General features: G+C 41.7%; 1 protein-coding gene across 3 annotated transcripts in view; it reads left to right on the forward strand.

Annotated features, from left to right (window-relative positions):
* The window catches only part of TMPRSS3 (transmembrane serine protease 3), a 73,500-nt gene that overhangs the window by 55,773 nt on the left and 4,149 nt on the right, over positions 1-13,578 (forward strand). For 2 of the 3 annotated variants that reach the window (XM_073359813.1, XM_073359817.1), the window contains 5 exons: positions 2,947-3,112; positions 4,937-5,106; positions 7,378-7,473; positions 8,615-8,757; positions 13,151-13,303. In XM_073359813.1, the coding sequence (XP_073215914.1) occupies positions 2,947-3,112; positions 4,937-5,106; positions 7,378-7,473; positions 8,615-8,757; positions 13,151-13,303 (728 nt within the window). The remainder of the gene's footprint in view (positions 1-2,946; positions 3,113-4,936; positions 5,107-7,377; positions 7,474-8,614; positions 8,758-13,150; positions 13,304-13,578) is intronic. The other variant, XM_073359827.1, reaches the window with a different exon arrangement.

Consider the following 13,578-nt stretch of genomic DNA (forward strand, 5'->3'; position numbering starts at 1 on the left):
GTTTTTAATTAATTTAATCCAGTTATCTGTGAAAGTAACTACCAACTTCTACCAGGACACAGAATGAATATATTTTGTCTTTGATAGATTTCATATTTTTCAGAGCCTAAAGCTGGCTTTCCCAAAGCTGTGGGACATATATCTTGACGTGAGTGAGCAGAAGTGAACAGTATTGTGGGAAAAACGTAATATAATTTGGTCAACATAACATATACGTATTGGCTAACACTATTGTTCCAATGCATAGGAGATAAACTATTGCACCTTCATCTTCTGATATTACAGATGGTCTCGTTGATAATGTTGATATATTTTAATTTACTTTGCGGAAAAGAATAAACCTGAGTTTGGGGAATAAGAGTATGTTCTGTTGGATATCCTTTCCTGACTCCAGCACTTGCTTTGTGAAGTGGTTCACTCCCAGATGAGGGCCCACCCTGAAGCACCCCTCATGGGGTGAGAGAGGGATAAATCTGCTCAGACTTGAGAGCCCCAAAAGAAGCTTTTGGGGTTTGATACTTTTCCATAGACTCCCAGCATTGGTCTCAGGAAAGGCAGCAATGGCATCCTCCTAATGGGTAATCACTACACTGGAACCTGGAGGAGCAGCAGGTTCAAAGGGAACACCTGCCTAGACAAGGTAGTTCAGAAATTCTCACTGGAAGTAGGGTGGAACTTATTCCCTTGTCTAATGCCTCAGTGGCTGCTTTGTCTTCATGCTCCCCAAAGTGCTTACCAACAAAATATTTGGAAGACTATCAGTGTTAGCCTGCAATTTTCTCATGTTTTTCTTCCTGTTTTGTTTTGTGCAGGCTCAAGATGGCCTCCCAGTTGAACATGATCTTCATAATAAGAAACTGTAGCCAATATGAGGCTTTTGTATCCAAGTTTAGACTGAGTGATGATCTTATTCTCCTTTCTGTGGGTTTGGCAGGACTAATCTCTCAGATGATATGACAATGCCCTTTACTAAGAAACTGAAGCAGGCCTAACAAGCAGAGTTATGAAGATCTTTTAGTCCTTAGGTATAGGTATGTCTTGTTAGGGAATTCCCACTTCACCTTAATCACACCCTCATAAGCTAGGTGAGGAAGAATTATAAGCTCTTCAACTTTTCAAGGCTTTTTTCCCCCTTTGGTTTCATTTTCTAAAAATAGAAGCACCTATGAAGATAAACACCCCTTTGTGATTAATTCTGCATGCTTAGCTAAGAATCTGAGATATGTTGCTCAAAGTCCCATCTGTAGAGATTTCTCCTTCTCTTTAGAGGATCTAGAGGGGAGACTCTCTCCTGATTGTGAGCAATATCCTTCACCAGTCCCTCAGCCAAACCCCTGAGACCAAGGGGGAGGGAGCCTGTGAGGGGAGAGTGCGTTACCAGGGAGATTGAAAGGACAGTCTGCAGGCATGTATCCCACATGTCTCCCTTAGGAAAATCATATCCACTTTATTGTTGCTTATGGAACCCCTGGAGGCTGGAAAAGGAGAGGAGGTAGGTCCATTTCACATGTAAGGAGATTTGAATTAGAGCTGGATGGGGAACTGTTTTCCTGTTCTGTGAAAAAATTTGAGATATCAAAAGATGTTCCAGTTGCAAATTAGGCTGAAATATCTAATTCCCAAAAAGAATTCCGGGGCAGGTCAAGTGAAACATTTTGTTTCTATAACTTCAAAATATCAAAACCAGAATGAAACCATTTTAATGTATTTTACTATAGTTAGTTTAAATTACAAAAAAGTCATCTCTAACCAGAAAACTAGATTTTTTTTTCATTTAGAAAATGCCCAAATGGAACACTGACAATTTAAAAAAAAAATTTCAACATTCTTTTTTATTTGAAAAAATTGTCAAAACCAAGTCTTTCTTGCAAACAGTTTTGGTTTCAATAAGTTGGTGCTTTTTGACTAAAAGTGTTTCCATCAAAAAATTCCCAACCAGCTCTAATCTGAATCACATCATTCCATACCTTGATGCTGGGTCTGGGCTGAGTGGGGGCTGACTGACCAAGAAGAATGGAGGGGTGAGCCAGAGCCATTGGAGAGAAATTACTCATTGGTATCAGAAAGGTTGCAGGCAACTTGTGGGAAGGGAGGATACTTTGTGGCCTTCTCGATCACCTGGGCATAGACCTGTCTGTGAGCAGGCGTTTCTTTCTTCCTGGTTGTGATGCGGGAGCCTTGCATTCCCTTGAAATTCAGGAGGTTCCAGTGAAACTTTCCTGCTTCATCTGCAAGTTGTGGGAACAGGGGTCCAATACCTGAGGCAGAGGCAGTGGGGACTTTGAACTTTACCCACAGTGCTCTACAACACAGTCTTTGGTCTGGTCTCAGTGAAAGGAGCTTTGATGTGGCCTGCTCTACTGTCTTGGTGGGGACCTTGCCCTTAGGAGAGCTTGAAACTGGTTTCACGGTGGTCTGTTCCACTGTCTTAACCTGGACCTCACCCACAGACCAACTGGGAGCTGAGCTCCTGTGGCCTGCTGGATGTCTACCATTCTGAGGGGAGAGAAAGCCAAAGGAATGGGGAAAGTGTGTGTGTGGGGGGGTGTTGTTTGTCTGTTCTGGGTTTTTTTGAGTTTAGCAGTTTTGAGGAGAACAACCTTGAAGCCAATGATGGAGAAAAGAAACTACTGAGAGACATTTAGTTAAAATCTTTTTAAAAATCCTGTGAAAGCTCTGCTCCAAAGGGAGCCCTGGAGCCTGCTGTGTGTACTGCTTGGAGGCACAGAATTCTGGGGAGTTCTTCCTGAGGTGTGGTCCTAATCCCAGGCTCAGAGCCAAGACATGGTCCGCCTTCAGTTGGAGGATGGGGAACATCTACTGTGAAGACTGTCTGACATGGAAGGGACTGAGAACAGCTGGAATTCAAAAAGTAAGGAATAAAGTTGTGTTTCACACAGATAGGATTTGGCTTACCATGTTTATAATACTCTCCCATCCATGCAGAGTGTGGTACTAGGTCCAGGTACTCCTCCCGTATAGTCGGTGGAAATGCATCATTGCCCTGGCAATGGCCATGGCAGGTCAGCCTTCAATTTCAAGGATTCCATCTGTGTGGAGGATCCATCATCACCCCATGGTGGATTGTCACAGCAGCCCACTGTGTTTATGAGTAAGTATCTTATCTACTTACCTTGTGGATAGTTGCTTTCATGCAGGGGAAGGATAAAGGAAACAGAACGACAAATGACTTTGAAGAACAGTTCTGCACAGGAGCAAAGTGTTATCCTTATTTTACTTCCTCTAATGAAAGTATCTCACGTGTTACTGTATAAAGAGGGCAACTGTTGAAAAAATGCATACACTAATAATGGTCTAACTGTTGTGACATCAAAATCTGAGGTCACATCTGGGAAATTGGGCCTTATTTTCAGAGGATCTGAACACTCAATCTCCTTTGGATGTAAATGAGAACTGTGGGTGCACAGTACCTCTGAACAAATCAGGCCGTAGGCCAAAATTGCTAACCTGGGACACCTGAAATTAGGTATCAAATCAATCCTAAAATAAGTGGCCTGATTTTCTGAGATTCTGAACATGCATGAAATCATGTTCTTCTGAACAGTGAGGTCATCTTTAGTAAGTTTGAAAAACCAAGCCTAAGTATTCATTTAGGTGCCTGACTTTAGGCACTCAAGTTTGAACATTTTGACCATATTGCATAAGACTTAATAATTTAGGAGGAATTTGTACCTGACGATTCTTATATTCACAATCTCCAAATTATTTTATGAGACCATTTTAGCTTGTCCAAAATCAGTTAATTGTAGGACTGCTTACAGTCTAGTGTGAAAACTGTAAATGGGTAAAGACTTGCTTAGATTTTTCTTCTTAGAGTAATATTAAACCTGTTCCCCTTCCTTATGTGTAATGAGAATAGTCTCCCAATGAGAGATCTTGTTTGCATGCCAGCATCGGAAGGCTCCCATCCTTACTTCTAGGAACTCACAGGTTAAGGATTTGTGACTTGTTCAATATTTCACAGAGAATCCGTAGTAGAGCCAGGAACTGAACACACATCTCCTGAGCCCCCATCCAGCAATCTAGCTAACACATGATTAGCATCACAGGCTAAATCCTAGAAGAGATTGAAATTACCGCATGCCCTGAAGATCAGCAGAAATGAATAGTGGTGAACTAGTGACAGAAGTGAGTTCCAGAATGCAGGTCTGTCCACTGAAAATGCCATGCTACTAGCCCTATTAAATAAATCTAGTGACTATCTCAACCACTCTGGTGTCACACAGGGAGAGAGGTGGTTTTTCAAGTAGGCAGGATGCAAAACCACATAAGTGTTTATAGAGAAAATCAAGATCTTAAACTGCATCAAACTGATAGGGAGGCAGCACAGCCTTTAGAGCATTAGCGTAATTTGAGATATATATCTATATATACACATATACATGTATGTGTACTCAGCTAGTCACTGGACGCAGACGTGCCGTCTTTCTAAGTTGCCGGGGATGTTCGGCCACACCCCAGGCCCTGCCCCTACTCCACCCCTTCCCCCAAACCCCTGTCCTTTCCTACCCCTGCCCCACCTGCCTCTTCCCACCCCCGCTCCACCAGCCTCATTCTGTCCCCTCCCCTGAGTGTGCCCCCCTTGCTCCTTACCCTCCCTACAGGGCCTCCTGCACGCCGCTGAACAGCTGATCACAGCAGGCGGGAGGTGCTGAGGGGAGGGGGGAAGATTTGAATGGGGGGGTGCCAGTGGGTGCTCCAGAGCTGGAGCATGGAGTCAATGCCTATGACTGTATGTATGTTTATTTATGAAGTGACGTTTAAAACATGGCAGATATTAACAGATAGCTAGAAAAGTAGTGTAGAGTATAAATATTCCGAGTCCTATAGCTATTAATTTGGCATGCAGGCGCAGTCGCCAATTTTAAAACTTGACATTTATAAAAGTTTTCTCCCTCCTGCCTCTTTGTTTCAGTTTGTACTTGCCTAGCTCATGGAGCGTGCAGGCGGGCTTTGTGACTCAACCAGGCACTTCAGTTAATCCATATTCAGTGGAAAAAATTATATACCATAGAAATTATAAACCCAAAGCGATGGGGAATGATATTGCGCTGATGAAGCTGGCAGCACCACTTGCTCTCAATGGTAATTTTTTCCCCTTTGTTTTTTTCTCTTTTTTTAAATTAAAAGTGCGGGGTAATTTCTAGTGATACAGACCAGAAAAGCTTCTGAAGCACAGATGGGCTTGAATCAGAACACTGGGGAGAAACCCTGGCTCCTCTGGAAGTCAGTGCAAAACTCCTGTCACCTTCAATGGGGAACCCGCAATGAGTTTTGGGGCAGTTCAGATCCAATCCACATTCAAACATTGCAGCTCAGGCGTATGTCTATAATGGGCCTTATAACAGGAACCCCGAGCCAGACTTCTGGAGAAATTCTGATTTGGATCCAAACTGGATCTGAACTTTGAAGGGCAGACTCCTGTCTACTTCAAAGCAGTTGCAAAGCAGAGCTGTCTGCTCATACTTTATCATCTCATATGCTATGACTCAATGCCCATTGAAATTAAGGGAGAAAGTCCCACTGATTTCAGTGGGTTTTGGGTCAGGCTCACAGTACAGATGGACTAGTCCCAAAATATCTAACACTAGGAGATATCCTGTACTTAATCTATCGAATTCACATGGAAATGAATATCATTAAAAGACACAAACTAGTCTTTAAAATATTGCCAGTCCATTTATATACTACTTACAGTGGTCACCATTTTAACACATGAATATCAAAGCTATGTGGGCTGCTGGAAATCACACAGAGAGAGGAAGCTACTTATCTGAACCATTTATTCTTATTCTTCCAAACTAGTTTTTCCATCCCTGGTAGAAATGAGCTAGCCTCTCACCCTTCCAGCTCAGAGGTGAGACTAAAGTGTGAAGTTTATGCTGCCTGTGCCCCTGCTAATTTCCCTGTGCCCGGCCTGCCTGTGCCCCCGCTAATGTCTGTGAATATATGGAGGTGGGCAGTGCCCGAGCCTTTGAATCTGGCACCTTTCAAGAGTATTAACATTTCAAATAAAAGTCGAGACAATGAAAATAAAGTGATGCATTTAAATTAAAAACAAAACAAACATCACTCTAACTTTCAGATCAGGCTGCCAACTTCAACTGACATGGCTGGTGAACCAAAATACAGAACCATTGGTAAAAAGAGCATCGTGCTGTTTTCAAATACTCTATAAATATCTCCCCAAAGATGATGCCTTTCTTCATGGGGGTAGTTCTACAAATGTTGTCGCTTCTCAGCTCCATATTTTCTAGTTCCCCAATTGGCTCTTCTTTAGAAACCATATCTACTCTGCTGTTAAATAAAAATTAAGCTTCAGGTTTTTTTCAAAATCTCAACTACTGTATTTAAAAAAAAAGTTTAGGATAGTATCAAGATTATAAGCATTCTGCAGTACATGACCATCTCCGAAATGTATTCACAATATGATCAGAACAGCTGGAATGTATCTAAAGGGAACTTGGAAGGCTACACACTTGTGGCCGGATGCTTTGCACAGAGACAAATTCAAGCTGGAGAACTGAACTGTTTGTGAGCCCCTGAGTGCTACTAGTATTTGTACGATGAAAACTTTCCTTTCTTACTGCCAGTTTCTTTAAACACGTCGCGATCTGCAGCTGCAGACATACGGTGATACCACACTCACTGGTAAAGTGCATCAAATAAATCGCACAACATTCAATGCCCCAAATCCTAAGCCTATATATTCAGCTGACTGAAGAAAGATAAAAGCACTTGCAGAGCCCCGACAGTCTAGTCAGTAGAGGGCAGTGGTGTGCTCCCATGACTTATACATAGGTTACTAAGTATGTACTTTAGCAAGTAAAATGGTATATACTGTTTTTAGATGCAGTTTTGGATTTTGCGTGTGGGAGGAGACTATTCTATTTTTTAGATGGATTGATTTTCATTACATGTTTACCTCGAGGCAAACCTTGAAGCCCTTACTCAGGCATAAAACTCTCATTGAGGTAAAGACTGAGTGATAGTTTAAAAAAAAACAACCTTCCAGATCTGGCATTATAGCAGCTTTAGAGCGGTTCCTATCAAATACACATTTAGTGCAGCTACAGCTTTTCTGAAGTTACACTTTCTTGTTTTAAACATTTCAAGACATATCCCCAGTGAGCGTAAATTGATTTACGCTAGCTGAGGCTCTGACTCAATTATTTTATATGTAATAATAATAGTACTTAAATAGCACTTTTCATCAGTAAATCTCAAAGCATTTTACCAAGGAGATCAGAATCAGATATATGGAATAATACACATATGAATACAAGTACCACCCCACCCCCATGTAGGTCTTCCTCTGCATGTTTTAAGAGCAATTGTTTTTTTTTTTTTAAATAGGCCTGATAGAACCAATTTGTCTGCCTAATTTTGGTGAACATTTTCCAGAAGGGAAAATGTGCTGGATATCAGGATGGGGAGCCACAGAAGAAGGAGGTGGGTATTTTTAATGTCCACTGTAAATGATATGCACTAAAAAAAGTCATGTGGAATAAGTACAGTGTTTGGCAGTTGCAGTTACAGCATTAAATCGTCAGAAAAATCTGGAAAGCAAAGCTATTCCTAAATATAGGAATAATTTAGGGTCAAATTCACCCCTGTGCAGCGGGTCCAAAAAAAGCAGATGCACCACTTAAAGCCTCAAAGTAGGGCTGTGCACAGGGCTAAATTTCGTCTCTACCAAATACCACCCAGAGTATTATTAATTTACCTAATTTGATTGGTTTCTTTGTTTCTAACCTCAAGTAGAGGAAGTATAGCATGATTCCAAGGATCCAATGTACATTGTCTACATTGATGTACTTTAGAGCTGGCTGGATAACAAAGAAAACATGTGTAACAAGAGTTCACTTTACTCTGAATCATAGGGGTCATCACATTCATCAACCACTGGATGAATCACTCCATGAAAGTGAACGTTTTTGAATACTCACACTGGAAGGGCACTTACTGTTCGTTAGTCACCTCTTTAAAACGTTTCAATAATTCAGTCAGAGAGCAGAAACACTATGGGACCTAGGTAAAGCCAAGGCGAGAGGTGCCTTCAGAAAATCAAAGGAAGAGAGAGAGGCAACCAACCATACAACGTGAACAGCAAACAGTCAAAGCATAGTTTGTGAACAACACCTATTGTGGAAACCATTTATCCAAACAATTTGGTCAATAGTTACAAATTATGAATATACTCAAAGAAAATTAGGCTTATTTTCAAATAATCTGCCAACTAAACAGAGGGCTGAATTAACAAGTATTGTTTGTAATGAATAGTTTGACTAGCTCTAAAGTTCTTTATATCACCATCAGCTGTCAAGTTTGTAGAACTACATAATGCACAACTTTCACAGCTATATGCTGTGGCTCATTAGTGGGTAATGTAGGCAAGTGGCAGGATGTCTAGATTTCCTGTTTGCATATCATCATGTTAAGCTTAAACCATATTCTTTTATCCTTGCCTTGCTAATTCTTCATATCCTTAAACTTTTGTTCTTTACTATAGGACATTGGTTTCAAGGAAATAATAGCACTGTAAAAACTGTAGGACTTTAAAAAGAAGAGCATTATTTATGTTTTTAAACAGGTGATACTTCAGAGACCATGAATTTTGCTGGTGTTCCTTTGATTTCTAATAAGGTTTGCAACCACAGGGACGTCTATGGGGGAATCATAACCTCTTCAATGCTTTGTGCAGGTTTTTTAAAGGGAGGTGTGGACACCTGCCAGGTATGGAAGTTTCTTAACTACAATTGTATTGGTTAACACTGGTTGTAAAAATAAGAGTAATACATTATCAGGAGACAACTCCCTGCCTTTTTCTCAGGAAATATTTGCAGATTTTTATTATGTGTGTATACGAGATACTGTGACTGTTTGCATTCAGAAAGTATGGCTCCCTTCCTTCTTTTAATCTGTGTACTTTACCAGCTAGAGCAGAAGGTAAATTTACAGTTCTAAAGAAAAATGTACTTAAGATATTTTCAAACTTCTCTGATGTGCTTAAGCACGGTGCCATCCACTCTGTGCCCTGCTCACAACCACTGGCAAGGTGAAGAGTTCTCACTTAAAACAGCTCATAAGAGCTGCAAGGTGCAGAAACTCCATGGTTAACATACAGCAACAAGAGCCTTTCACTTTGCTGACTGACTCAAGTGAGAAATGGAAATGTGTAAATCTGGAAGAGAACTAGATTTGGAAAAACTAAAACTAGATAACTCAGAGGATTGGTAATGAACTATGGAGTGTTTCACAATATCTATAAATCACAAATACAAATCTTAAATACAAAAAAGAAGCTTACAAGAAGTGGAAGATTGGACAAATGACCAGGGATGAGTATAAAAATATTGCTCGGGCTTCAAGGAGTGAAATCAGGAAGGCCAAATCACACCTGGAGTTGCAGCTAGCAAGAGACGTTAAGAGTAACAAGAAGGGTTTCTTCAGGTATGTTAGCAACAAGAAAAAAGTCAAGGAAAGTGTGGGCCCCTTACTGAATGAGGGAGGCAACCTAATGACAGAGGATGTGGAAAAAGCTAATGTACTCAATGCTTTCTTTGCCTCTGTCTTCACGAACAAGGTAAGCTCCCAGACTGCTGCACTGGGCAGCATAGCATGGGGAGAAGGTGACCAGCCCTCTGTGGAGAAAGAAGTGGTTCGGGAGTATTTAGAAAAGCTGGACAAGCACAAGTCCATGGGGCCGGATGCGTTGCATCTGCGAGTACTAAAGGAGTTGGCGGCTGTGATTGCAGAGCCATTGGCCATTATCTTTGAAAACTCATGGTAATCGGGGGAGATCCCAGATGACTGGAAAAAGGCTAATGTAGTGCCCATCTTTAAAAAAGGGAAGAAGGAGGATCCCGGTAACTACAGGCCAGTCAGCCTCACCTCAGTCCCTGGAAAAATCATGGAGCAGGTCCTCAAGGAATCAATTCTGAAGCACTTAGAGGAGAGGAAATTGATCAGGAACAGTCAGCATGGATTCACGAAGGGCAAGTCATGCCTGACTAATCTAATTGCCTTCTATGACGAGATAACTGGCTCTGTGGATGAAGGGAAAGCAGTGGACGTGTTGTTACTTGACTTCAGCAAAGCTTTTGACACGGTATCCCTCAGTATTCTTGCCAGCAAGTTAAAGAAGTATGGGCTGGATGAATGGACTATAAGGTGGATAGAAAGCTGGTTAGATTGTCGGGCTCAACGGGTAGTGATCAATGGCTCCATGTCTAGTTGGCAGCCGGTATCAAGTGGAGTGCCCCAAGGGTTGGTCCGCGGCCGGTTTTGTTCAATATCTTCATAAATGATCTGGAGGATGGTGTGGTTTGCACTCTCAGCAAGTTTGCAGATGACACTAAACTGGGAGGAGTGGTAGATACACTGGAGGGTAGGGATAGGATACAGAGGGACCTAGACAAATTGGAGGATTGGGCCAAAAGAAATCTGATGAGGTTCAACAAGGACGAGGTGCATCCAATGCACCGCTACAGACTAGGGACTGAATGGCTCGGCAGCAGTTCTGCAGAAAAGGACCTAAGGGTTACAGTGGACGAGAAGTTGAATATGAGTCAACAGTGTGTCCTTTTTGCCAAGAAGGCCAATGGTATTTTGGGATGTATAAGTAGGGGCATTGCCAGCAGATCGAGGGACGTGATCGTTCCCCTCTATTCGACATTGGTGAGGTCTCATCTGGTGTCCAGTTTTGGGCCCCACACTTCAAGAAGGATGTGGAAAAATTGGAAAGAGTCCAGCAGAGGGCAACAAAAATTATTAGGGGACTGGAACACATGACTTATGAGGAGAGGCTGAGGGAACTGGGGATGTTTAGTCTTCAGAAGAGAAGAATGAGGGGGGATTTGATAGCCGCTTTCAACTACCTGAAAGGGGGTTCCAAAGAGGATGGCTCTAGACTGTTCTCAGTGGTAGCAGATGACAGAACAAGGAGTAATGGTCTCAAGTTACAGTGGGGGAGATTTAGGTTGGATATTAGGAAAAACTTTTTCACTACAAGGGTGGTGAAACACTGGAATGCGTTACCTAGGGAGGTGGTAGAATCTCCTTTCCTAGAAGTTTTTAAGGTCAGGCTTGACAAAGCCCTATCTGGGATGATTTAGTCGGGGATCGGTCCTGCTTTGAGCAGGGGGTTGGACTAGATGACCTCCTGAGGTCCCTTCCAACCCTGATATTCTACGATTCTATGATTCTATGATCACTGTCTCAAATCCAGCCCAGATTAGTGATCAAAAGTCATTAATTATTTGTTTTATGGTAGCACCCACAAAACCAATGAATTACAAAGAGTCTTTACCAAAGAGTGCCACTATGTGGCCAGTGATCATAGGGTTACCAAAAGCTTTGTTGGCACAGTAAGATCACCAGTGGTGGACATAAACTGAATATCCAGCCAGGCCATCTTAAGGACCTAGCTAGAGTTTGACCTGGATGGCCCTTCATCTGCAAGGAGGCTACATCCCTTTGGGATTTGTCCTAGTGATGATGATGAGCTCCCACAATATACTAGTGTGTGCTGTCTAAATATAGAGAAATACTAGTAATACTGCTCTGCCCTAAGAAGCTCACAAATGAAGGGCAAGGGAGAGGGATAAAATGTACCAGTTTACTAGCCCTGCTGTTTGCATTGAATATTCATGTTTGGAAGTGGCATCCCCTGACGTAAAGAGTACCCTCTGGAACTGCTGACAGTGTTGAGTTAAATAGAAAGAGAGATGGGCTTAATAGATATGGGATAGTTAGAATGCCTTCAAGTATTGTCATAACCATGGACATACTAGTAGCACTGTCGATCAGGAATTTGACTAGTCACATCTATTATTCTGTGTTCATACAGTTAATGGCAGAATGGGGCTTCAATCTTGGTTAGTTCCTAGACGTGACCATAATAAACAAAGGAAATGCTACCCTGAGAAGCAGTACTTCAGAGTCACGGGGTCAGGCAGCCCTGGTTGGCAGGTGTAGCAATGCAACTTCATGGATGGCATTTCCAGTAGTGAATCATTCGTGATGGGTTCTCTTGCACCTCAGCATACCCACATGTAAATTGATATTTGTGGATTTCCCATGAACAGTTAGGAAAAGCAGATACCCAATCCCTGTGTAACTCTAAGTAGACTCTTTATCCATCTATCCCAAAGAATCTTCAAGTAATTTTTGTTCCAACCTGATAAAGACCCCAATTTGGGGATTTAAATTCAGGGCTTCTACTTCTCAAACCATTAAACAGTGAGAAAATCATGGGCCGATAGTGACCCACATCAAAACAAAACATTTCAACATTTCAGCGTTCCCAGATAGAAATGTTTTAGTTTGGTTTGTTGAACTGACCCAAAATACTTTGTTTCAAGTCATTTCAACATTAAACTACATTTCCCTATTATGGTGCATTTTCTTATGGGAGTTGTAGTTCAAGTTGCCAGATGCCTCCATTCTTCTCCATGGGCAAAGCTCCCTGGCCTGACTACATTTCTCATGCGACTCCCATTATGCACCATGCCACTCAGTGAGAACACTGTTGCATCATAGGAGATGTGGTCCAGTCAGGGAGGTCAGCCCATAGGACAGAATGGGGGCCTGAATGACAATTCCCATGAGGCAACGCATCACAGTAGGGAAATGCAGTTTAATGTTGAACTGACTCTAAATGAAGATTGTTCAACATTGGGTTTGTTCAACAACTCTTGAACCAACCAAAAACAAAATATGTCATTTTGCTTTTCCTAATGAAAACTTTCAACAAAATACAAAATTTCCACAGGAAAATTTTGATTTCATGGAAACTGTATTTTCTGTGAGAAAATCATTCCCATGGAAGATTCCCTACCAGCTCTAACACCTACTACATCTTTGCACATATGAATGAGAAATGACAGATAACACTTTTTCACAGCAAAGAGGGATGTAATTTCACGTGTACTTGTCTACCCTATAGAAAAGCCACTTGTCTGTGAAAATCAAAGTCCCTGTAGTGTATGTTTTTCATAAGATTCAGAAGGGAGAGGAATTAAGAAACTCTTTTAACGAGCCTTATTTGCTATACTCCAAAATAAATAGCTCCTCTAATTGTTTCTTTTTTGGAGATGCTATTTGTTTTATTTCTTTGGTCCTTCAGGGAGATAGCGGGGGACCCTTAGCCTGTAAAGATATGAACACCTGGAAGCTGGTAGGAACTACCAGCTTTGGGATGGGCTGTGCAGAAGTAAATAAACCAGGAGTCTACAGCCGTACCACCTCATTTCTTGACTGGATACATGAACAAATGGAGGTTTGTTTTTCCCCTCCCATCTTTTGTCTGATAATCAGATTTTGCTCTTACTTCAAGCAGGTCCATTGGTTAGAATGAGAGGACTCCAACAATGCCTATACAAGCAGGGCAGTTACCTTACTGGGGCAGTCAACATTTTAGTTGTGTCTGGGAGACACAAAGAGAAAGGAGGGGGTGACCACTTAGGATGACTACCAGGCAATTGCTAGTGGTAGCCGATGATGTGATGTTTTATTTCTCAAAAAAAAAAAAACTTTAGCAATAAAGTATATATT

This window comes from Lepidochelys kempii, chromosome 1 (assembly GCF_965140265.1).
Source record: "Lepidochelys kempii isolate rLepKem1 chromosome 1, rLepKem1.hap2, whole genome shotgun sequence".
NCBI classification, from domain to species: domain Eukaryota; kingdom Metazoa; phylum Chordata; order Testudines; family Cheloniidae; genus Lepidochelys; species Lepidochelys kempii.